We start from the raw sequence: 24,163 nt of genomic DNA, 5'->3' as shown, positions 1-24,163 counted from the left end.
AAATAATTTTAAGACTTTTCAGAATCAGTCCCTTTCATAATTTTCTAAGCTCTTTCAATAATGAAGTACGGCGTAATAAGCCATGGTTTTATAACCCAAGATGATGGTGAATACCTACCTTATATGGTAGGTACTTAGGTAGGTAGATGGTGGAGACAGTGAGAGAGCATGAACTAAATAAGTGGAGCATCTATAGTGCTTGATAGACCGCCTCATGTCACATTTATTTTGTCGGGGTTGTTTCGGTCTCTGGTCAGGTATAATTCTGATCCTAGTGATTGCCTTCCAGCTATCGACATTGGATCCGAGTGAAAATTTCCACCGTCGCCAACTTTTCGCCCTGCACCATGGCGACTGATAATTCTGGCCCTCCTCCGGCGAAGAAGAGGAAAACCAAAAACAAGGCAGATCCAAATGCTATTACGATAGGGGGGAAATCAATTTCTCTCGAAGGGTATCTCACAGCGCCCTCAAAGGCTGTACCTGTCGCCTCAACATCAGCATCAGACAGCCCTACAGCCACCCCCTCAGCTGCCTCTGTCGCCACCACAGAAGCAAAGAAGCAAAAGCCAGAGCATAAGGAGCCTCCTAGAAGGTGCGATACAAGCGATAGGTCTCGGACTCGGGATGATCCAAAACTGCTCAAGGCACGCAAAGAGCTTCCGATATGGCAGTATCGCGAGGACATTCGGAAGGCCCTGCAAAAGTCCGGAAGCGACGTGCTCGTGCTAGCAGGTGAGACAGGTTCTGGAAAAAGTACTCAGGTTCCTCAATTTCTCTATCAAGAGCCCTGGTGTAGACGTCAAAAGATCAAGATCGCTGGCTCAGACGACGAGACTTCAGTGGGTGGCATGGTCGCAATCACGCAGCCTCGGCGAGTCGCCGCGACGACTTTGGCTCATCGTGTTTCTCAAGAAGCCGGGACTCCTCTAGGGAAAGGACGACGAGATGGCTTGGTCGGTTACTCGGTTCGATTTGACCACCAAGTCCCCAAGGGATCAAGGATCAAATTCTTGACTGAGGGTATGTTGCTTCAGGAACTTCTACGGGACCCCAATCTCAGCAGCTACAGCGCTATCGTAGTCGACGAAATTCATGAGCGCAGCCTTGATGTTGATCTTCTCGTTGGTTTCCTGAAGCAGATTCTCGCAAGCGACTTGTCTGGCCGCGGGGGCATCCCGCTCAAAGTGGTCATCATGAGTGCGACGGCAGACGTGGAGGGCATTCAAGAGTTCTTCAAGGACGTGCGACCAAAGAACGAGGGCGAAAGCACACTACAGGTTCTTAAGATCAAGGGACGACAGTACCCTGTCACAGTTCACCATGAACCGCGACCTGTACCCGACATCCAGGACGCCCTTCTCAAGACGATATACAAGATACACCTGCAAGAGCAGCTCCCGGGAGATATCCTTGCTTTCCTGACCGGCCAGGAAGAGATTGAGGCTGCTCAAAAGCTGATTGAGGAATATGCAGAAACTCTTGCCTCTAATGTCCCAAAGATCAAGGTGTTCCCTTTGTATGGTCAACTCTCGATGGACGCGCAGCGCGAGGCCTTCTTACCTGTCAAGACTCCTTTTACGCGTAAGATTGTGCTGGCGACAAATATTGCTGAAACATCAGTCACTGTGCCCGGAGTCAGATATGTGGTGGATTGTGGTAAAGCAAAAGTGAAGCAATACCGAGCACGCCTAGGCATGGAATCTCTTCTTGCAAAACCTATCTCGAAATCTTCCGCTGTGCAGCGAACTGGTCGAGCAGGCCGTGAGGGACCGGGAAAGTGCTTTAGATTATACCCAGAATCGGCCTTCAAGACACTGCTAGATTCCGATCTTCCCGAGATTCTTCGCAACGACGTCTTGGGAGCAGTTCTGACCATGAAGGCACGAGGAATCCAGGATGTCCTTGCTTTCCCTCTCATGGATCCCCCAGAGACAGAAGCAATTGAGAAGGCTCTGATTCACTTGCACTTCCTCGGTGCTCTCAATGATGATGGCACTATCACGAGGACTGGCGAAACGATGGCCCGCTTTCCTATTTCCGCGCCGTTGGGGGCTGTTCTGCTTGCTGCTGCGGATCCCGAGTTTGATTGTGTGGTCGAGGCGATCGACATAATTTCCTGTATCACATCTGGAGAGGATATATTCTTGAGTATCCAGTCTGAACAGGCCCAAGAAGAGGTGGAAACCTTCAGAAAGGAGCTCCAACGCCGCGAGGGAGACATCATCACATATCTTACTACCATCCAACAATACACCGCGGAGAACGCAGACAGAGTGAACTGGTGCAAGCAACGGAAGATCAACATGAGAAACATGAAACAGGCTCTGAACATTCGGAGGCAGCTTCGGGGTATGTGTCTTAAGGAGAAGCTCCTGGATGAGGCTCCGCCAGCTGATCCTCAACCATTCGTTCCTATCTCCCCAGAACGCGCTGAGCAAGTCCTCAAGTGTTTCTTGAAAGGTTTCGCTCTGAAAACTGCTATGCTGGCTCCCGACGGCAGCTTTGTCACAATCCAAGGCAAACACGTCGTTGCCATCCATCCTGCCAGCGTATTGCATGGGCAGAAGAAAGAAGCTATCATGTTCCTCGAGCACGTCTACACAAATAAGAATTATGCCAAGAAGGTCAGCGCTATCCAAGCTACATGGATTGTTGAAGCAATGGGAGGCAAGTAGATATTCAGTGGTGGTATTTATTTAGTAACGGCATGCTTGTAGTTAATACATCGGAAAAGGTCTGGTCTCTATATTGTACAAACTTTTGAGGAACACATGTTCGAGTCAGTAATACGAGCAAAACGATGAGTAATATCTTAGCCTTTGTTGTTTGGCCATGAATTCTTTAGTCTTGGCCTTTCTCCGTGTGACCATATCTATGACTCCTGGCCGCCACCTTCTTTGCTCCGGTTTTGAATGGCCTGCATCAACTCGTATAATTGGTGTATTTGTTCATCTGCTACATGTTAAATTCAAATATTCGTGCGTGGCTCGTTCTTACTTACCGCTCATCTTTGAGAGCTTCTGCTCATCCAACTTATCACCCACCCACTGATCGCCTTCAATTTTTTGCGCATACATTTGCCACTCTGTTAGGAAACCAATCTTGGAACTGCTTAGCATGATGTTCTTGCTAGGTCTTTTGCACGGAACATACCAGATGAGCCGGGTTATCCACCTTTCTGTGCGCTCTGAACTCAGCCTTGATGTACTCATCTCCAAGAACTCTCATCTCAGCTGGCAAATGCTTGCGATGGGCACGGAGGAGTCGGCGGTATAAGGGAATAGGAGGAAGAAGGGCAGTAGGATTGGGCTTAAGGCCTCGTTGTGTGTTTGCGGCTGATGCCAGTCTCATCAGAGATGAGCGCATATTGGATGAGTTCTTCAAAGGTCTGTAAGCCAGCCCGTTCTAATGACATATAGAAACAAGAACTCACTTGCTGTGTTCTTGACTAGTAAGGACGAGTCGTTGAGAATGATCTCGGACAGAATTGCGGGAGTCGAGAGTGACCAGCACGCTACCACTATCCGCCTCTGCTGCCCCACTACACAGTGCACACACTTACAACTTTTTATCTGTACCTACTACCTATCAAAGTCTCAAAAGCTCTTTAAGTGGTGAGCAAAACTCCTTTCACAATGTCATTTTCATTTGATTTCGCCGGTGACGATATCTCCGATAATGAGCAGACTCCTTCTGTCGTCAAGTCCACAACAACTGCTGCTGCTGCTGCCACCACCAGCGCATTTCCCGTCCCAGGAAAGCCTCAGCTCCCACCAACTGTTCACCAACTCTCTGATTTGCTTGCTCAGCTACCGTCGAAGATCGCTTATAGCCTTCTGGATGTGACGCTCGATGATGGAACTACTATCCAGCTATCACGGAGAGAGTTATGGGACGTGAGGGTGCAGCTTATGGCCGAGGAGGAAGACGTTGCTGGTGCCCAGTCTGAAGGCTTGGGAAGCCATGACGTGAAAACGGGTGTTTATGAGGGCGGTTTTAAGAGCTGGGAGAGCAGTGTCGATTTAGTCAAGGTACTAGCTGCGAATAACGTCACCTCAGCATTGGTACAAAAGGGGCTTCGAGTCATGGAGGTATGTGAAATAAACTTATACTTATAGCGTGATATATCTAACCCTAGAGCTACAGCTTGGATGCGGTACAGCTCTACCATCTCTGGCAGTCTTCCAATGGGCCATGGCCTCAACATTCGAAAAGAAGCCACTGTCTCTTATCATGGCAGACTATAACCCTTCAGTTCTCCAGCTCGTCACTTTGCCCAACTTCATCCTTTCATGGGCCCTTAACAACCCTCATATACCTGCTCTTCAACAAGCTTTCTCAATCGAGGGCGAGGTCGAGCTAGGCACTGATGTTCTCGCCGCCTTTGAACAATCACTCAAGGAAGCGAACGTCACTCTCTCGTTTGTGTCTGGTGCTTGGTCACAGGAATTCGTCGATCTCATATACGCTCTACCTTCAAGCCCTGTTCAGGAACGGAGCACGCTGCTTCTCGGTGCAGAAACAATTTACTCTCCATTTGCCCTCCAGGCCTTCCTCGAAACCCTCTTCTTAATACTGGAAAAGGAGAATAAGACCGATGGAAACGAAGCGGCTGCTCTTGTGGGCGCAAAACGCCTATACTTTGGGGTTGGTGGTTCACTGGATGACTTTATTGACAAAGCACGTCAGAAAGGAGCCCGAGTGGAACAACTCAGAGAAGAGGTAGAGGGGGTCCGAAGAGGGGTTGTTCAGTGTGTTCTTGGACCGACATAGGCATATTGAATCCCAAGTAGATCATCAGATTCCGAGAGGAGTTGAGCAATGCGTGCATCTTCAGCTTATGCGTTCGACTACCAGAAACTATACTGCTCAAATGCTCAAAGCAACATGGGTATATTATATGCCTTTCCCAAACGCCACTTTTAACCGGACTGCTTTCCTCAACAAGTCCTGATCACCTCAATTGGGATATGGTACGTAAAGCTCATAGGTTTCAGGGCCTTCCTACTTGCCCTTCTTTTGTAGCTTTTCTCTACATTTAGGACAGTACCATGTCCCGTTGGGCTCGCTCTTGAGATCCACGCATGACCAGTGAAACCACTCATACGGACAATTGTCGTTGTCGCACGCGACCATGTCCCCGTAGCTCACGTTATGGCAAAGGCAATACTTCTTGTCATCGCCAGCCTCTTCGTCGTCATCGTCAGCATCTCCTATAATATCATCTCCGTCAACATCTTTACCATCGGCCACGGGCGTACCTCTTGACCGACCGTCGGCGCCATCTTCGTCCTCCCCACTGCCACTGTCGACATCCGAAAGTTCACTATCATTCGTTGGCGCAGGCGAGTTTCGATTTGAGGCTTTCTTAACCCGGGAAAGATTCGACTTGTTGGTAGACTTCTTCCGTATCCCACCAGTTGGCGTACCTCGACGGCCGCTCAAGGGTCCTGTTGACTTCACAGATCCGGTTCTTGGGCCTGCGCTGCCTGCTCTCGCAACACCAGACCCTCCAATGGCACCGCCCTTAGGGGTGCCGGGTCCAAGTGATGAATGTCTTGCCAAACCGCTTGATGCAATTGGCATAGTCCCCAAAGCGGGGTTCACCCGAGCAACGCGCTTTGTCGCGGGTCCTGCAGAACCTTCTCTTTGTCGGTTCAGAATCATGCTGGCTGCGGGTGTTGCCGGAGCAGACGCTGCGTGCTGCTGAGACTGTGCGTGACGAACATTAGGGTGGTTGGGAAGTCGAGCAAGTGCGGGATTGGAAGAGGTTTGCGCAGCGGCAAGAGGAGTTGAGGGACCAGCTGTGGTGGTCATATGACTTGCTGGGTTTATGGCCCGGATCGAAGGGGCGGTGTGATTTGCAGCGCTTGGTCGAAGTAGTGAGGGAACTTCGTCAGGATCGGTAAAGCCAGGCTCGGCTCGGTCGTAAAGCAACTTGATTTGACTGTCCAAGTTTTTGAGATGCTTGTCTACTATGATCTGCATCTTCTGGCACAGTGCGATCTTTTCTTTCGATAGTTGGTCGGCTTGCGCAAAACTGTCGCGGACTTGCTTTCGAAGAAGGTCTTCCTTAGGGTTCGGCTCATGGCTTCCGTTTGTCTTGATCCATTTTTGAATCTTCCCGTCCCGGTCCTCGATTGTACGTAAGCACTCGGAGTATTGACGATCTTTATCGGCGACCTCTTCTTGTATGAAGCGGATCTCTTCGGGGAGATTTTGGACGCGGTTAATCCAGTCGTCGAGGATCAAGCCAGGGTCGAGGGCTTCGGCTTGAGGCATCCTCTTGACGAAGTCGATAGACAAGTCGTCTCTAGGCATGATTGTTAACGATAAGAAAGTCGAGCAATACTAGCTAAGAGAAAAATGCGATAACGTCAAAGCCTGATGCCCGAGACCCGTGTGACAGTGTAAACGAATGCGCAGCGATGTGTGGCGAGACCAGCATGGATGGGAGATGTCAGGAAGGAAGAGGAAGAAGAAAAGATTGATGACAATGCAGATGAAATGAATCGATATGATGATGGCTGGTTGGCTTGATGTAGACAAGACAGGACAAGGGCGATGGTCTAGAAAATCAAGTGGTCCGATAGCCTGACGGATACGAGTCCCAGAGCCAAATGGTAGATGAAATAGCAGGGCAGTAAATGGCTATTACCGGCAACCTGCGAGGCAAAGACGAAGGCAAAGGCAAAGGCAAAGGCAAAGGCAATGCTTTGGGTCAAACTCAAGCAAGTCCAAAGAAGAACGCGGAGTGCAACTCGACATGAATGACTCGGGCTCGGCTCACCTCGATACCCACTTGCTCGCTTGTCCTTTCTTTTGACTTGAGAGTAGTGGAAGTCGCGGTGCTCTGCTCTGCTCTGCCGGAATCAAAAGCAGCAGCCGCGTGTGTGTTCTCTTCAGGGTGCTCTATTTGAGAAGGATGGGCAGGCAGAATTAGGATGTATGAAGGGAAAAGGTGGAGGCGTTTCTGGTGTAAGTTTTGAGAGTTGGGGAACCTACGGAGTAGGTACTAAGGCAGCATGTTCAACAGGTTGTTTCTCACAGCCACTTAGGTACTAAGGTAGGTATCGAAGCCACAGTTATTCGCCCGTGCTATGACCGTTCTGGCTTAGGCCAAGATGCACTAAGAGACAGAAGCTACAGGCTTGTTCCTGGCGACATCAATGTATTTTCAAGTCCCTTGTGTCTCTAAACTCACACGGAGCCTCAGTACCTAGCTGTACTGAAAGAAACTTGGCTATACTTCCCTGGCCATCCACAATCTGAGGCAACAGTGGGGCCTCCCGCGCGATTGCCAACCGCTTGCATTTGTGCATTTTCGACACCTGAGATCTGGAGCTATCTATTTCACCAACTACATTAACCATACCACACATCTCGACCACCCAAACTTGCGTCAAAAATCATCACTTGAAGAGCTTTGCAGCCGCCTCATACTATCTGTTGTGTTATCGGTATCTTACAATCACACTATCATCATTATCTAGCCTCAGATACGCAGCAACGACTTATTCAAGTTACTCTTCGTCTGGGCTACTGCTTAATACATCTCACACCCGTACCAACCAAAGCACCTCTTTTCTTGTGCTCCAACAATGGACATAGACTCCTATAGGTACAGGGTGCCTAAGCCCAACTACCTTCCTCATATTGCAGATGAGGACCGTGATAACTCGGTCGTTGAGGAGTTCTCCAATCAACCACTGGGGCTGGCTAGTGAGATGGACAATGCTAAATTCTACAACAAGTGCAAGCGTCTGGCTGAAGAGTCTGGTATCACAAAACCCAAGGGTTACAACGTTTCCTTCCACTGCAACCCGGACATTGAGAAGCATCATTTCGGGGTCACTCATCCCATGAAACCGTGGCGATTAACCCTGTCCAAGAGTCTCATCTACTCTTACGGAATGTCATTCGCGATGGATAACTACATCTCCAGAGCCGCCACATATGAGGAGCTTGCAGAATTTCATTCTTCTGACTATCTAGATTTCCTTGGTACTGTCCTTCCGGAGCCAGTACCTCGGGATCTCGAGAACCAAGGGGTTGATCTCAAGTTCAACCTTGGTGGTTCTGATTGTCCCCTCTTTGATGGCCTGTTCAACTACTGTTCATTATCAGCCGGTGGATCTCTTGACGCGGCCAGGAAGATTTGCTCTAAGCAGTCTGACATTGCCATCTCCTGGGGTGGCGGTCTTCATCATGCCAAGAGGTCCGAAGCGTCTGGATTTTGTTACATCAACGACATCGTGATCGCCATTCTTGAACTCCTTCGATACTACCCACGAGTATTGTACATCGACATCGATGTGCACCATGGAGACGGTGTTGAAGAAGCCTTTTTTTCAACGGACAGAGTCATGACAGTCTCTTTTCACAAATATGACCCGAATAACTTCTTCCCGGGGACTGGCGCCCTCGACGACAACGGCCCTAAGAGCGAGCATAATCCGGGCGCTCACCATGCTTTCAACGTACCATTGAACGACGGGATCACTGATGAGCAATACGACCATTTATTTAACACTGTCGTTGGCAAGATTGTGGAGAAGTTCCGACCGGGTGCAATCGCTTTGCAATGCGGTGCGGATTCTTTGGCCGGCGATCGTCTGGGCCGCTTCAACCTCCAAGTTCAGGGCCACGGTGCCTGCGTCAAGTTCTGCAAAGAAATGGGCATCCCCATGATCCTCTTTGGAGGCGGCGGCTACACTCCCAGAAACGTGGCGAGGGCGTGGACTTATGAGACGAGTATTGCTATCAATGCTCAAGACAAGATTAACCCCATTCTCCCAGAGCATGCCCCATGGCGTGATCACTTCCGGCAGGATACCCTCTTCCCTACTCTGGAACAAATCCTGGGCGAGCCAAGAGTGAATCGGAACCCCCCGAAGCGACTGCAGGAGATTGTGCAACATGTTACGGAACAGCTCCGGTTTGTGGAAGCAGCACCAAGCGTTCAGCTCCAGACAATACCACCAGATCTCGGTGCTATTAGAGACGATGTTGAGGAACGGCTGAAGGAGGAAAACGAAGAGAGACGCGACGAGGTTCGGAAAGCCCGAGAAGCTGCAATCGGGACCGCCATGCAGCTTTGAGTCACGGAGTACTTCTCAATGTCACAATGTTAATAGTGCCGTATTAGCAAAATGGTTCGAGGGCCGCTTTCGTGTCTCCGATAAAGCTCGAGCCAGGCTCGGAACATAATATTAACTCCGGAGTAAGCTTATTTGAGCTCGTCAAATCTGAGTTGAAAGATCTTCTGGACGCCTTGTCTGTAAAGGATCATCACGACAAGGGCATTTCAAACAAGGATGTAGTTGATCTCCTGCTGGAGAGGGTTTCGCTCTCGACCCACTATTCCACCTCTGGCGTTACCATGTTCAGCATCTTTGGAACTTTCGTCCCTTGTTAGTTGTGACTATTGAATAAGCCACTAGAAAATCATGCCCAGAAGACGGCTGTGTCAGGGCATGATGGTTGGGTTTTTCCTTGTCCCATCGTATTCCACAGAATCCTTTCATATCCATCTCACCGGCTCACCCTTTGAGCACGAGGCAGGGTGCCAAGGTATGATACGATATTGATGACAGCGAGTGGGAATGCAGTAGAGTCAAGTTAGGGTATAATACACAGCTTGATCATTCTGCAACTTTTTACATTATGGAATTGTATGTCATGCCGGGACTTCTTCCACTCATCAAAGTCTGCACACATTTCCTAATTCAAGAATCCGTCTCCAACTGCTAATTCCAATATCTCCCCGGGACCTTTGCAGCAATATCTTCCTTTGTTCAACACTTATTTTCTCTTCTTGAAATACGAGATTGGTAACCATGATTACTTTCAATCGAATTGCCCTTACTGTTCTGGCTGTTGGCGGCTCTGTAAGCGCTCGTCGTAAAGACGAATGTCGGGTTGCTAACCATGTCAAGGCCGTAGAAGCAAAGCCTGCTGCCGCAGTTTCTTCAGCCTTGTTTGAGCTGTCCGGTTTCAAACCCGGCGTGGAATGGGAAATTGTCCTGCACCAGCCTATCAAGCACGATACCGTTGCCGATTTGATCCCGTCCAAAGCCAAAGTCTGGGACATCGATATGGGACATGGCCGCGATTATCCAGAGATGATTCCCTTGCTTAAGGTATTGCGTGATTGTTCCAAGTCCAAGTAACATGGCAGTATACTAAAATCTTTATACAGGGTGCTAGAAAGTTCGTGATCTGCTACTTCAACGCCGGAGCTCTTCAGTCATGGGACCAGGATATCAAACAATTTCCCAAGGCCGTTATTGGTCATTCCTTGGCCTATCCTTATGACAGTGAGGAGTGGTATCTCGACATCCGTGACTCAACTGTGCTCGAGCTTCAGAAAGCACGCCTTGACGTTGCCGCAAAGATTGGATGCGATGCAGTGGACCCTGACAACGTCGACGCCTGGCAGCAGGATGGCGAAGACCCTACAGGTTTCGAACTGAAGCCATCCGACTACACCAAATACCTCAAGAATCTTGCAGATTACGCCCACTCAATCAAGACCATGGATGGTAACCGTCTTCTCGTGGGCCAGAAGAATGCACCTGAAATTGCTGAGGACCTTGTCTCAGCCCTTGACTTCGCTGTTCTCGAGTCTTGCCGCGGCACTACGGATCCTGACGAGGAGAACTGGCCATTCTGCGAGGACTTCCAAACATATGTCGATGCTGGCAAGCCTGTACTCCAGATTGAGTATCCTCCTTCTGTTGAGAAAACTGGTAAGCTCAGTCCGTCCGACAATACCTACTACTGCACTCCCAAGGGCGAGGACAAGGGTTTCAGCAAAATCTTGAAGTGGGCTTCTGCTCAACTTGACGGCTGGGGTCAGTTCTGTGGCGATGATCCTTTCCGCACTCCTGTCATCAACGAGTAGAGCCGTTCGTGAACAAGAAGTGTTTCATATACCTGCATATGAGACTGTTGGTCTCTGTATACCTAGAGTGGTGCAATACTGCTTAATGAAACCCGCTGCCACTTTGAACATGGCTCTAATCGACGTCAAATTTTAGCCTTCTATTCGATATCTACCGCATTGATTTTATTTGATCATTCTTTTGCCCGTTCTGTTGACTTCCTTTACATTCTCAAACAGCCAATCCATAGTCACCCAAGGCTGTTTACGTGTTTGTACATAAGGTAGCCTTGGGGCGTCAACTATAGCCCACCAGCGTTCCTATATTTCCACGTATTTCTTCCTCTGAAAGCCCAGCTGTGAGCACAGAAATTCCCTCGTGGTGGATTTCCGTCTAACATTATACTGGCTATGATGTGTATCAAGGAGGGGGAGTTGGACAACGTGACGAATCAGCAGGAGCCGTATAGATGTCCAGTCACAAGTCAACGCGTGAGAATGATTCATTCCATCAGCTTTTGCAAAAGTATCCAAGACAGTGGATATCGATCTGAGAGCCTCGCACCTACCTTACTCATGCTCCATTACCAGCATATCGTGGAAAGTAGAGGCCATAGGATCCCTCACGTGCAAGTTTTGTTAGTTACTCACCATGCTCAGATTTCTAGCCAGTGACTCGCACGCGACAGAAAACACCACATTCAAGAGCCCTATGTCAATGGTGGAATTTGTTCCATATTTAGGTAGACAGGCTTCACGGGGGGGGGGGTTTTTTTCTCTTTCTTTTTGTGTATTTCCTCCTGCATCCGGGCTATATATGTAATTCTTGCTGAAAATGTCGCTGCAAGCTGCTTCTTTGTGGCCCTTTATGGATAGTCTCATCCAAGCATGGTAGTTATGGTCCGTGGTTCTAGATACACTTTTTTGAAGATGGCGATCTTCAAATACAATGTTGCAGCTTCCAAGCCTCCCCTTTTTTTGCACTATCCTTGGGAACGCTTTTCTGAGATCAAGAATATGCAATAGTAGTTAATCGCTAACCAATACTCAGTATAGTGAAAAGAAAGTTGAGTGTAGTCATGGAAATTGTTACCATATCACTGGGCGATGCCAGCTCTGGCTTTTTGGTGCATCTTCCGAAGCTGAGCTGCCACAAACACCACAAGTGCAACACCAACGACAAGACCTATGACAAGAAGCATAACATCAACGGGCACTGGGTTACCGTTGAAGGTCTCGTGGAACAAGACATCCAGGCCAGATTGTGAGAAGTTTAACAGGCCCGAAAGGCAGATAATGAGGCCGTACACAGTTCCAAAGGTTCGGAAACCAAACACCTTTGCACTGTAGTCGGACACAGCAGTGTAATAAAATGGGCGGTACAATACAAAGAGTACAATACCAGTGTATGCTGCCCACTCAAAGGGGAGGACTCCCAAGATACCAATGAGCGTGCCAAATGCAACGAGTGTCGATAGCACAAGGACAGTGCTGACATGGTCAAGCGCTGTTCCGATGAAGGGAATCGCAAATATTCCACCTGCTGGCAAGGCTACATCGAAGAAAGTATTGATCCTTACAGCACGATCGTGGTCGCCGAAGATGGCTTCGTACTGCGGTCGTATGGTCGCGACGAAGAAGTTGATGCGTGTCATTTGAACGACAGTGAAGAGGCAAATGAGGATGAACCAAGGAGAGCGGATTTGGTCTATCACAGTGCGGTCATGGAGGACTCCCCAGACACCCGATGCAACATGCTGTCTCTCCTTGGCCTCAACTTGATCATCACCCTTGGACGAGCCTAGGAGGTTCTCGATATCATGTACAACAGCTTCGCGCCTTTCCCTCTCTTCACGACGCTCATCGCGGAGCAAAGCTGTATGCTCGTCAATCTCCTGCTGCGTGCTCGATGTCGAGTGCACAACAATGTTTTCATCGGCTTCAGCAGCCTGGTCGACAAGCTCGCCGACAGTCTTGTAAGACTGTCCAGGCATGACAACAATCTGACTGACGAATATCACAGCAGGGATAATCAAGTAGGCGAGGAAGAATTTGCGGAGGGTGAAGCTACCCTCTGTAGCATTGTAGATCAGACGGTAAACAAGAAACAATGCACTCGAAGAGTCGAAAGCGCCGGTCAAGAGCGCGAGGATGAGACCTGAGTACCGCGGGAAGGCATTGGAGAGCTGAAACGATGAGATGTATGTGAATGGGCCACCGAGAGCGAGGAACAAGTATCCGGGGAGAAGACCGTCGAAAGGCAGGGATCCAGCATATGCCATAAGTAATGTGCCTATCGTTAGGAAGAGACACCCAAGCAAGCCACATACACGAGGACCGAAATGGTCGAGAATTGCGCCAACAGGAAGGGCTGCAACGTTTGTCCCAACAGCAGCGACTGTGAACATGAGATTAAGCCTGATTTCAACGCATGTGTCCTGGGGATCATCAGAGATAGCGTTTGTATCAATGGTTGGGATTTGATAGTGGCTGAGCTTGCATACATCAGAATATGCACCTTCAAGCTTTAGGACTGGCTTGATGGCAGCATAGCCAAAGACTAAACAGTGTTAGCAACTTTACCACAGATGGCAAGGTTTTGATAAGAGACTTGCCTATGCCCGCGGCGAAGAGACAGTGTACAACTGCGGCACCAATCTGGACTAGATTCATTTGTTAGTATAGGTTTCTTATCTACCTACACATCCAATCCGTTGATAAGTGAAAACTCACGCAATCGCTTCCACTGGGGGACCTCAAATGCCCCAACAGTCTGAGCATGCTGCTCATCTGGCCTCAACGAAGCCGTTTCGAAGTCCTGAGGGACAGGATTGAAAGTCAAGCGTCGAACGCGCAAACTCGCATCACTCCCTCTCCTCTCAAGTGAAGCGCCATGACCGGGCGGAGCGGTCAACGTCTCGATGCTTTGAACACGGTTCAGCGACATGCTCGGCGTGCCGAAGTTTGAAAGAACCGGAAGTGAGTGAGGTGGGAGAATCTGACTGGTGTCACTTGCAATGGGCAGGCCGTCTGAGATAAGGTAGGTACGGTAGGTACCTAGGTATTTAAATAAATGGGCTCCGGGTAAAACATATAATGTGGAGTCAATGACGATCGATGAAAGGAAGCTTGGGGTCGTGATGCGCCACTAGGAAGGCAACCTGCAGTAATGCGCCTTTAGCGGTAATATTTAGCTGTGTTTTTTATCTTTATCAATGTCCTGTATCAAAATATGACTGGTTTTGTCACTAAACAGATACAACCCTGGGCTGCAGCCAGGAACCCTCAACATCCTCATGCATGTCAACCTCCACCGTTACAGTTTGTCATTTTACTGTTACGCCCAGCGTCTTGTACTCTTCTCAACGGTATTCTTAGAAAGTGTCTAGGCAACACCAGTTGGCCAGAGTTGACAGCTTAGTAAATACATCACTATTGAGCATTAGAGGCCTATCAAGATGTATCCCTACCCCTCCGTGATCTAAGATGACGCACAGAGCGGCACACGAGTACATAGACGCATCCATAACCAGGATTGGTTCCGATCAAGGGTCACATGCAGCAGCAGTGCGGCAACATGCTAGATTGTGGTTGGTAGAGGTTCGAACAAGGTGGTGAACGCATGTGGCGTCTGGGGAACAAGACGTTCCCTAACTTAGACCATCACGGAACGGGGCTATTCTATCCCGTCCAACGACCACTCTTTCATTCATCGAACCTAAGGTATGGATGAATGAGCAGTCTGTCACCTCACAATTTCAAAACAAGGGCTACCAAAGAATGCAATTATCGTACTTTAAAAGACACTATACACTATCCAAAATCACAGACATTACGTAGACAAGCTAAGCTCAAAGAAGGGGGCATTTCTATTCCAGGACCCAACGACGTTGACCACTTGATCTCATTGCTGTCCGAAAAGATTCCTCCATCGCCATCTCTTCGGTTATGGGTATAAAACACCTTGAGGGCTCCTCCCAATGCAAAATTGACAATCGCTGGCTGCATTCGTCTGTCGCCAAACAATGGCTCAGGGCATGATCGTTCCGTGAGGAGTCCAATGTAAGAAACAGGCCAAAATGCAATATATGGAGTACTTGCTGACATAAGAAAATAAAGTAAAACAAATACTGTTAGAAAAGGACGCTGAGAACAAGACAAGCCAGTAGATCGGCTGCCGGAACGCTCTTAGGTCCTTACTCATCCAGCTATCCAAGAGATTCAATCCGGCTCAAGAAATGGGAGGAAGCCTGCTCATGCCAGCCGTCGCGCACCTCACCGATATAATTAACTCAGGCCCAACAGCTTGCGCTCGTCCGTGGCCCGCGGCCGAAAGGTCCCAAGCTCTGTCACCCAGAATATTGACAAGAAGTTCCAAAAACGCACATCCTACTTGACTTCGTCAAGTAACATTCTTTTAATAGTATCGGACAGTGATCTTTTGGCCCTCGGCAGCAGCAGTCTACAAAAGAATGTCAGTATTTCGCAGATGTCGCAAGAGGACAAGGATAACTTACGGTGCAGCCAGTTCCCTCACTCCACTGGCCATTGACGTAGGAGCATTTCTTATTGCCGCCCTTGATCTCAATGTTGAAATCAAGGAGGGCAGTGCTGGTTGGTGAGTTCTGGAAAATGGAGACAAAGGTCAGGCCGTTCTTCATGCCAACGCCGAGAACCACAGGTGCCCAGTTACCGGCATCCTTGCCCGTGGAGCTGTCCCAAACACAAGCCTCCTCGACAGTGTAGCCCTTCTTGTTGACGTAGTATTGGGCTGAGGTGCCTACACCGTCCCAGACATAGTACTTGTCCTGGTTGGGGTTGCAGACAGCGACGCTGCTACCAGGCTCAGCGACAGCAGGGATAACCATGTTCTCAGTTCCGGGGTAGTCAGTTCGGCAAGTCGCAACCTGCTCGTCGAGGTCATTTTGAATAGTGACACCACCGACACCGGGTTCGCAAAGAGTGTCGTAACCGTCGCGGGTCAGTTCGAGCTTGCCATCCTTGTTGCAGTAGAGTCCACCAATAGACTCGCGCTCGGAACCTTGAGCAGAGGGCCACTGGGTCTTCTGGTAGCCAACGGGGCAAGCGTAGGAGCACATAGCACCGGACTTGCAACCGTCGCCAGAGATGGCAGTGTCAATCTGGTAGATTAGCTTGGACACGGAGCTGTAGTCAGGGCAGTACTGAATACCAGACCAGCCGCCAAGGTTCAGCCAGTCGAGGGCAACAGCACCATAATCTGAGGGGAACTCGCTGCAGTCGACAGTACCGCTCACAAACTTCTTGTCAACACCGGTGGCGCCGCTGGAGCCACTGTAGCTGGAGCCGGAGCCGGAGCTGGAGCCACTGGTCTTGGGCTTGGAAGACTTAGGCTTGGAGGCCTTGGATTCAGTGGCGGCTGGGGCCGAGTAGACAGCAGTAGTAGCTGCAGCAGTCTTAGACTCGTAGAATTGAGCGCCCACCTCCTTCTTGGGCTGAGAAACTTTGGCGGGCTGAGCAGCACTGGTGGCAGGAGCTGCGGGTGCATCGTAGGTAGGGTTAGACTCGCCAACAATGACGAGGCTACCACCATCGAGACCAGCCTTGGCGGCCTTGATGTCGATCTCCTCTCCACCGAGCTCATAGACGGTCTCAGTGGCTGCGACAACGTACTCGGTGATAACATCAGGATCACGCTTCTCGACCTTGGAGCCAGCGTGGCGGCGGGCGTGCATGTGCTGGTGCTGGTGATGCTGGGCGGTGGCACCGGCGGCGAGCGTAGCCGCAAGGGTGTAAGTGATGAGGTGCTTCATGGTAACGGTTCAACCTATATATCTGGTTCAAACTTGTGATTAGCCTTCAACCTTTTCCTGTTGCTATGAGACAATTCCACAGTGCATGTTCATGAAGGAGAGCCGATGAGACATGAGAGTTTGCGCGGTGCATCACTTGCGCACGTGTAGACGTGCAAAGCTTCCTGTCGTCGAGTTTGCCGTCACCTCAGTTGATCAGGTCCGAGGTCGTTCGTGTGTCCTGGCTCATGTTGCTTTCCCCTCCAAACATAATTGATCTTGCGCCTCACATGGCCCGTTTTCCACCAATAATTTCCCTCGGGTTGCCCGTGGCATTCTTCTCGACCATCGCAGCCGACAGTCGTTGCATTTGTGATGGTTGTTGTTGTTGCTCCTTGAATTGGTACGACTTGAATCTCGTCTCTGCCACATTGGCCTCGTCTCCAATCGCCACTGTTCCCCTTCTTTGCGCATCGACTAACCTTTTATTGACTCTTAAAGAATGTTGTGTTTTTGAAAGTATGTCCAATCCCCTCGACTAAGTGAGCGACTGCTGTAAAAGCGAACGTGATAAGGCAAAGAGCCGGGGAAAACAAAAAACAGTTGATAAATGAGTGTGGGAGAGAGTAAGTAAAGATGAAACTCTCAGTTGGCATGGAAGGAGCACACGAGGAAAGCAAGAGGAACAAAGCGCCTGGGGTTGACGGAGACGAAAGGGGATAAGAATGAAAAGAGGTCCAGCGTCTGGTCCAGGATTGGGGAGGGACCAGGGACTGGGAGAGTCAGGGGAGGCCTAGAAGGGGGTCAGACTAAGGCAAGGAGCATGAGCAGGGGGTGTTGATTAAGTCCAGAAAGAAGACCGCGCAGAAACCAGGATTAGGCGGACCTCACAAGAGATTGGCATCCGAAAAAGCTGGGCCCCGTTGATGAATGCGCACCCGGCGACGATGAGGTCTGGGACGCAAACAGGTCCTAGAACGTATCATTGAGTGAGACATGACATTGAGAAAAATACCAGAAGCGGGCTTTTTTCTTTCTGCCCCAATCAGTCTAGTATCCGTATCAGTTCCAGCGTCAACTCGCATATGCTGGAACACGACATCTTGATCTACCTCGGCCAAGGGAGTTCCTTTTCAGCAAAGTGTTTAAGGGATGACCGACTTCCAAGTCCAGGGGAGGCCGGGAGATTCACATAAGGAGAAGACGCCAATGGGACTAACAACAGTCCAGGCCTCCAGGGGATGCTAGTAGGAAATCGTCTAGAAACCGACGCAGGACAACCAACTAGTTAATCTGAGCGAGTTCATGACAGGCCATCGGCCATCAACTGTTGTTGATCCTGCTCAAGAGTTGTCTGCCAGGAACAGGGGAAATTACACCTTTTTGGTTTGGTGGGTAACCTTCACAGACCCATCTCCGTGCCTCTAGACTCTAGTTGGCTAGCATAAGCTGTCCCCTGTTCCTGTTGGACAATGCCCCTTCGGGAACCAGGCACAGTGCAGGCGCAGCATCTGGGACAAAAACACACACCTGCCAAAACAAATTGCATTTCCGTCTTCATTACCAAAATAGAGCTCGCCTGACAATGGACAACGAAAGTGAATCAATGCGCGCAAGGCTAGGTATCTCAGTACTCCGTACCTAGGTAGGTACTATAAGGTAGGGTCTTTGCGCCAGTACTTGGGAACATCACTCATATGAAAAAGAGATCGACATTTCCCCCTTTCCTTTATTCGCTTGTGCATGAGAACGTTGTCAACAACAATCAATTAATCTTCTGTTCTTGGTCCCTTGGCCCGTTGCTGGTTACATATGCGCCTTACGTACCACTCCAAGAACTGCGGATGTACTGTGTACGCATTATCATCTACACCCATGCAATTTGCCTACCCGCTGTTGTCGTCGTCATGGCATAAATTGCGATGAACAGATCCCCGTGTCCTCGGTTGTTAGATCCACAGGTAGACAGGTTAGCTGCCTATGTACTAACGCACAAGGAGAACAGGGGACTCATACCGCTACTCCCACAGCAACCGACCTATTCAGTACGTGGAGGGCCGCTACACAGTACTTCGTACAATAGCGCGCCTACGTACCACTGAACCCAGCACAATACCCATTTCCACCGTCTGATCACAGTGATCTACGGATAAGCAACTGCTTAGCTTAGGGTGGGCCTTGACTTTGGCTGTCTATGGCTCAGTCTTCGTCCGCGAGTCCAATACATTCAATACAGTTCAGATCTAGCCTCTGAATCCTTGGAATAGTTCTGTACAGTAGGTACGAAGCAAATTGAATGAGTGTCTATTTCATCAGTCTGTCTACCTTACGACCCAGCCGGTCAGACCATTTTTCGCGAATTATGAAGCCCAAGTGCATCCCTAAGTACACCTACCTTGAGGTACCTAGACATGGGTCTCTGTGGAGCTCCGTTCCGCAATTGCAGTACAGAGTACGGATACAGCGCATGTGCTAGCCGAAAGCCTCAGCTGCATTTCACTTTCGGGTACGGAGTACAGGCCTCAAGGGTCTGTTTTGTTATTTTCAGGCCCACTTATAGGTATCTCGCCACAGCTTAGGTATTCCCCTTAGGCTTGATTGGCGTTGTACAGACGCTAACAAAACAGACCCTTGAGGCCTGTACCTGGCACTAGGTAATCTTCTAAATCTGCTACTCTCGGGCTCTAGATCAGAGAGACCCTTCAAAACTCTCTTTGGGGTCACCGTTAGCCGTTTCACAATGAGGTCTGGCGGTAAAGCCAATCACGAAGGCGAGTTTTACGAGCACAACTCTCATTTCAATTGATAGCCGCCAGCGATCTCCGGTTAGTAAGATCTCACTCTACCAGCCTCTATGGCCAATGTTGCTCGACACCGATATACCCATCTGGTTGGTCGCTGGTTTAATGAGGTTCAAAGCTGTTACTTGCAAATCAGCCAACCAAGCTCGTTCATAAACATACAATGTCGTGATGCTCGGTTTGTGACTGAATGCATCTTGTCTGGCTTTGATCCACCAAGAGTCAGAATTAGATCGGCATTGCCGCGTCTTGTTAATTCCCTGACTGCCTCAATGATTCCTCATCCTGGTATTCGCCAAGCGACTTCTGGCTGGATGCGAAAATAACAGTTGATGGCGTCCAATCGACAACGCCTCGGCAAATACTTAATCTTGCTTCCTTGCTCAAGTCTCTCCTGACGTTTCTCAGCGCGGATCGTGGCCAGACTTACAGCGACCCCCTACTTTGATTGAGTCTGACTGCGAAGTTTATCTTTCTTTTATTAATCACTTCTCCTTCTTTCTCTTCGCCATGTTTCTAAAACGGTGAAGCCCCCTTTTGGACAAGCCAGCCCAAGCCTTGGCCTTCTTGTCTCTCGTCTTTTCTGGTTTTGCAACGCAACCAGCTTGTTTAGAGCTTAGACTACTCCGTAACGTTCTCCTTTTCTTTTTCTCTCCACTTTTTGTCTGCTTTCCCTTGCATTGGCCTTCGGGTCTTTCATCGGCTGGATATTGTCGGTTCGGCGGCACACGTCAGCACCTAATTTCGTCCTCTCCTAAAGATACCTATTGTTAAGTCGCTGACAGCCGCCACATGGTTTCGTCTTGTTACAGTGACTGGATATGTCTGTGTAGAGAAGCATGCTCGTGTCCCTCGGGGTCAGTAACAGTTGACCCGGTATCAAAATACTCAAGAATAAGCCAAGTACGTTACGCCTACTGGCACAGGCATAAGGCTTAGGCCCCTCTTTCGATGGCCTCTTTTTTTTTAAAATAATAATTTAAATACAAAAAATGACGACAAAGAAAGTACCTCTCTCTCCCCTAGCCGGACCGCCTTGGGGCGTCCGAAACGCTCCTCTTTGATATCATATGAACTATCCGCAGTTAGATGAGTTTTATATGTACGACCTTGGTACAGACTGTCACTTCCCTTGTATATGTTTCACAACGTTGACATTGTCCATGTATCAGCGCTCCTTTCACTGACGAGTCTGCTTTGTCCTTCCAGCCCCCTGACATAGCTATTTTCGTCTTACAATTGTGGCCAGTGGCTATGAAGTCGTGCCTCGTTGAACTCTGTCTGTAGTACAGACCTTTCAACCAAAGTAGTACATATCGAATACGAACGATCTTGCATGAAGTTGATATCTGTTGTGATCTGTAAGGCAGTATGTCCGCTCTCATGGTTGCATCAGTATCCTAACGGAGCTGAGACTTTCGCGTTTCTTAGTGGCATTCGTCACACGTTTGCTTTGTATACTTGTGGCTCTTCTTTTAATTTGGTCCTGGTTACATGACACGGTTCATATGACGTGGAACTGCATTCCACTGTGGTGAGTAGTCTCAGTTAACTTGAGACCAGTTACCATGTCTGGATGTGTTCATGCGCAGGGTGCAGTTCATGATTGCCAGGGCAAGCCGCTATCCGTACAAAGGTCTGCAATACAATGGCTACCCGTATCTTAGATACAGTCCAGAGACTCGGGAAGTGGTCTGAAGTTGAAACAGAGAATGTCCAATCAACTGCAACGACGCCATTGAGTGACAGTCACGTAGTACTATATATTGCTTTGGATATACTTAGCACAACTTATCACAATGCACGAATGATTCAAGGCACCTTTTCAAATCTGTCTCTGATGTGGCATCGCCTACCCTAAACCTTAACATGATCGTATTGAGGTTGACGCTGGTCATCTAACTTATCTAACTCCTATTGAACTTCCGCAGTCCTGTGTCTATAGCAGTTTTATACCTAATCAATATGTGTCTCTATGCAGATATGTGCTGAGAAATTCAAAACTACCGAAATAAAAACTGTGTGCTGGCAGTGTTACAACATGACCAGCATCAAGAGACAGAGCACAACTGTCGAATCACATGGGCCAAATAACAATACAATATCTCAGTCAGACATGTAATTAAACCATGAGTCAGCATAAGAATGCGGTTGCTATCTAGGTTTCAAGATACCAAATGGTGCTCGTCATGGGAAGGATAAAAAACTTCACCTGAGACAACTTGCAACAGCTAAAAGCCTAGGACAACGGGCCCTATGGATGATGACAATAGAAGCCTGGAACTCGTGACATGACGATCCAACGACGAAAAGAATATATATCTGGAATGTACATTGTTACCATTTGTCCACCCTGCTCATGGCACGCAATGACTCAGATTCATGTTGGATGGAATGAAGTCTTGGGGCATGACTTGCACCACGACTAAACCACATTTCAAGAAGACCACATCTGGCTGACTTGCATGATTGATGAAGCTTGAAACGTTCATTTGTGGAGGGCAAAGAGTCTGGTAACACGCATGCCCGGCACGCATTAGGTCTATGCAACTAGAGATGTAGAGATTACAGACAAGTAGCAATTATTAGTCCATATCAAGTAGTAACCCCTCAACCAGGAAAACCATTACACAACTGGGGAAACCTCACTTGAAGGCCACTGTTCACGCACGTTGGATATGGGTCGAGGCGGCCATACACAAACACCAAGACCTGTATGAAACGGGACCGAACAGAGTAGCCAGAAATGACAACCGTAAGTCACACCGTCACTTTCTTGTCGAAGTAAGGTACCTAGGAAAGACCACAGGCAGCCTTCAGAAGGGACGCCAGCAGTAATTACACCAGAAGAACGTACCCGACAGGCTCGTTGTCCGACCACTTACCAGCTGAAAGGAAAGGAAGTGTCCAACCAGTTCAATTGCACATGCATGATTCTCAACAAATCGACGGGGCTGAGGCGTTAACATCGGGTTTAACAAGGCACTTTTTGAACAACGTCTGAACATGGGAGTGCGTCGAAGGGTCAAGGAAAGTCATCGAGGTCCAGATGGAATTAGGAAATCAGTTTATGTCGGAATGAACCTGTGTGTACCAAGGCCAAAGTGCCCGGGCTGTATCCCTTTAACGGTCCCAAGGGCAGATCTAAGTAATCAAGATGGACGACGGAATCAAGTGATATTGCGACATGGTCCTATCGAATAAGAGAGGTAGAAAGAGTAAAAAACCGGAGTGAATACCTAGATGTGCCCTTATTAGGACCATTAAAGGGATAGGAAAGCTGGATGATGAACTTGAAAGCTGGTGGGACTAACTTGACGGCACACCATTATTTGCTCTTTTGACGAGCACCTACGGAGGTAAACGTCCTTAATTAAGAAGATGAAATCATGAATATCACTCATTGTTAGTTCAGCAGCAAATCAAAAATCATTGAATAGAAAATAGCCTTGCAAGCGCTGAACATCCACAACAACAAAGTGGGCGGTTTAATGGTGATCACTGTGACGTTGACGGTGAGTCAAGCCGCTAGAGACTCGAGAATTGGGGAATTACTCGTGAGATCAGCGCATACTCTCCAGCCTCCCGAGCCTGCGAGCCACGTTAATATCGTGCTAAACTAAACTACATGGAACTTGGCCACTGACTTGATGCTTGATATTAATTGAAAATGTGATCTGATATGAGTTAGCTAAGCTACTAATAAGGAGGCTGTCATTGCGATGAGCATAATTTACAAGCATCATGATATGCTTGCTACGGAGTACTCCGTACAGAATATATAATGTATAATTGCAGGGCATTTGCTGACAAGTTTAACCTGCACAAGAGTGGCGTGCATTGTGGCATATTGCTAGAAGGTACCGAGTCGGATACCGTAAATTGTCAAAATCCTCAATAAGTCTTCCAGGTTTTGATTATCCTATCAGCCTCTCCAGCGAGCTTTGGAAGTCTCGGGCAGTCAGGGTAACACAGGAAAAGAATCAGTGACGACAGGCGTGGCGGAGTAAAAGGGCTGGATGTTAGCATTGCTAGGATCAGCCACACCACTATAGAATCATGTATGTACCAGCGAGTGGCAGGCTAGGGGAGGAAAGAAAACTCAGGATCTTGATCCTAAATGATAAAAAGATTTAGGTGATATAGCCTAAGCTTAGGATAACCTTTGCTGAGTTTATTTTGACACCCTATATCAAGGTCTGTTGTTTTCTTGCCCCCTGAGGGCAGGATTTCTGGACATTCTATCCGTAAGCTTTCCCACACACACACTAACGCCGAGCATCATAGGGGTGCCACAGCTGTATTTTGAGCATGGTTCATGGGTCTGAGGTCCATTTACTCCGTACGAGGCGTTTGATTGCACCGCCACCATTTGGTTCACCTGAGGGAAGTTAAGCTGAGCAAGGATTGGTTCAGCTTCGTTACCCCAGGCCCCTGAACCAATGCTACCTGGGTACCTTGGCCCAGGCAAACTGAACAGCAGTTGAAGACAAGCCTTCAGCTGGGGCGTTTCGATAGATGGAGACGGTACTGAGTAAGTTCATTTGATGTCTGCTCAAAAAGTCAAGAAAACCACGAGAGTACTACAAACCAGAAGTCATTGTGAATTGTTTGCCCTCGTCTCGTTTCTCTTTGCAATAATCAAATATACAATAAGCCTGGACAGAGTGGGCGGCAGTAAGTCTTCATTCACTGTTCCCGTG

At 48.7% G+C, this 24,163-nt stretch overlaps 8 protein-coding genes across 8 annotated transcripts; 4 read left to right on the top strand and 4 right to left on the bottom strand.

The window, feature by feature from the left end:
• Nucleotides 1–347: 347 nt before the first annotated feature.
• On the top strand, nt 348–2,678 carry FSUBG_7320 (ATP-dependent RNA helicase; the record flags this gene model as incomplete). Its single annotated transcript, XM_036685614.1, has 1 exon — nt 348–2,678. The coding sequence occupies one exon, from the start codon at nt 348–350 to the stop codon at nt 2,676–2,678; it is 2,331 nt and encodes a 776-aa protein (XP_036537188.1).
• A 197-nt stretch (nt 2,679–2,875) lies between these two features.
• On the bottom strand, nt 2,876–3,369 carry FSUBG_7319 (acetate non-utilizing 9 mitochondrial precursor; the record flags this gene model as incomplete). The annotated part of the gene is made up of 3 exons (XM_036685612.1): nt 2,876–2,955; nt 3,005–3,104; nt 3,157–3,369. 3 exons carry the CDS (start codon nt 3,367–3,369, stop codon nt 2,876–2,878), a joined length of 393 nt encoding a protein of 130 aa, XP_036537187.1.
• Nucleotides 3,370–3,638: 269 nt separating this feature from the next.
• Nucleotides 3,639–4,776, top strand: FSUBG_7318 (MNI1 s-adenosylmethionine-dependent methyltransferase of the seven beta-strand family; the record flags this gene model as incomplete). Its single annotated transcript, XM_036685611.1, has 2 exons — nt 3,639–4,094; nt 4,150–4,776. 2 exons carry the CDS (start codon nt 3,639–3,641, stop codon nt 4,774–4,776), a joined length of 1,083 nt encoding a protein of 360 aa, XP_036537186.1.
• Nucleotides 4,777–5,007: 231 nt separating this feature from the next.
• On the bottom strand, nt 5,008–6,324 carry FSUBG_7317 (component of histone acetyltransferase complex; the record flags this gene model as incomplete). The annotated part of the gene is made up of 1 exon (XM_036685610.1): nt 5,008–6,324. The coding sequence occupies one exon, from the start codon at nt 6,322–6,324 to the stop codon at nt 5,008–5,010; it is 1,317 nt and encodes a 438-aa protein (XP_036537185.1).
• Nucleotides 6,325–7,604: 1,280 nt separating this feature from the next.
• Nucleotides 7,605–9,104, top strand: FSUBG_7316 (histone deacetylase phd1; the record flags this gene model as incomplete). The annotated part of the gene is made up of 1 exon (XM_036685609.1): nt 7,605–9,104. The coding sequence occupies one exon, from the start codon at nt 7,605–7,607 to the stop codon at nt 9,102–9,104; it is 1,500 nt and encodes a 499-aa protein (XP_036537184.1).
• A 738-nt stretch (nt 9,105–9,842) lies between these two features.
• Nucleotides 9,843–10,909, top strand: FSUBG_7315 (endo alpha-1 4 polygalactosaminidase precursor; the record flags this gene model as incomplete). Its single annotated transcript, XM_036685608.1, has 3 exons — nt 9,843–9,893; nt 9,942–10,145; nt 10,205–10,909. 3 exons carry the CDS (start codon nt 9,843–9,845, stop codon nt 10,907–10,909), a joined length of 960 nt encoding a protein of 319 aa, XP_036537183.1.
• A 1,076-nt stretch (nt 10,910–11,985) lies between these two features.
• FSUBG_7314 (major facilitator superfamily transporter) lies at nt 11,986–13,835 on the bottom strand (the record flags this gene model as incomplete). Its single annotated transcript, XM_036685607.1, has 2 exons — nt 11,986–13,448; nt 13,622–13,835. The coding sequence occupies 2 exons, from the start codon at nt 13,833–13,835 to the stop codon at nt 11,986–11,988; spliced, it is 1,677 nt and encodes a 558-aa protein (XP_036537182.1).
• Nucleotides 13,836–15,305: 1,470 nt separating this feature from the next.
• Nucleotides 15,306–16,680, bottom strand: FSUBG_7313 (cell cycle regulation and aging; the record flags this gene model as incomplete). Its single annotated transcript, XM_036685606.1, has 2 exons — nt 15,306–15,350; nt 15,406–16,680. 2 exons carry the CDS (start codon nt 16,678–16,680, stop codon nt 15,306–15,308), a joined length of 1,320 nt encoding a protein of 439 aa, XP_036537181.1.
• Between the last annotated feature and the right edge of the window lie 7,483 nt (nt 16,681–24,163).

Source organism: Fusarium subglutinans, assembly GCF_013396075.1.
Source record: "Fusarium subglutinans strain NRRL 66333 chromosome Unknown NRRL66333_c0000092, whole genome shotgun sequence".
Lineage (NCBI taxonomy): Eukaryota > Fungi > Ascomycota > Sordariomycetes > Hypocreales > Nectriaceae > Fusarium > Fusarium subglutinans.
Note: the sequence above shows the minus strand (reverse complement) of the source record. Positions and strands in the feature narration are given on the sequence as shown.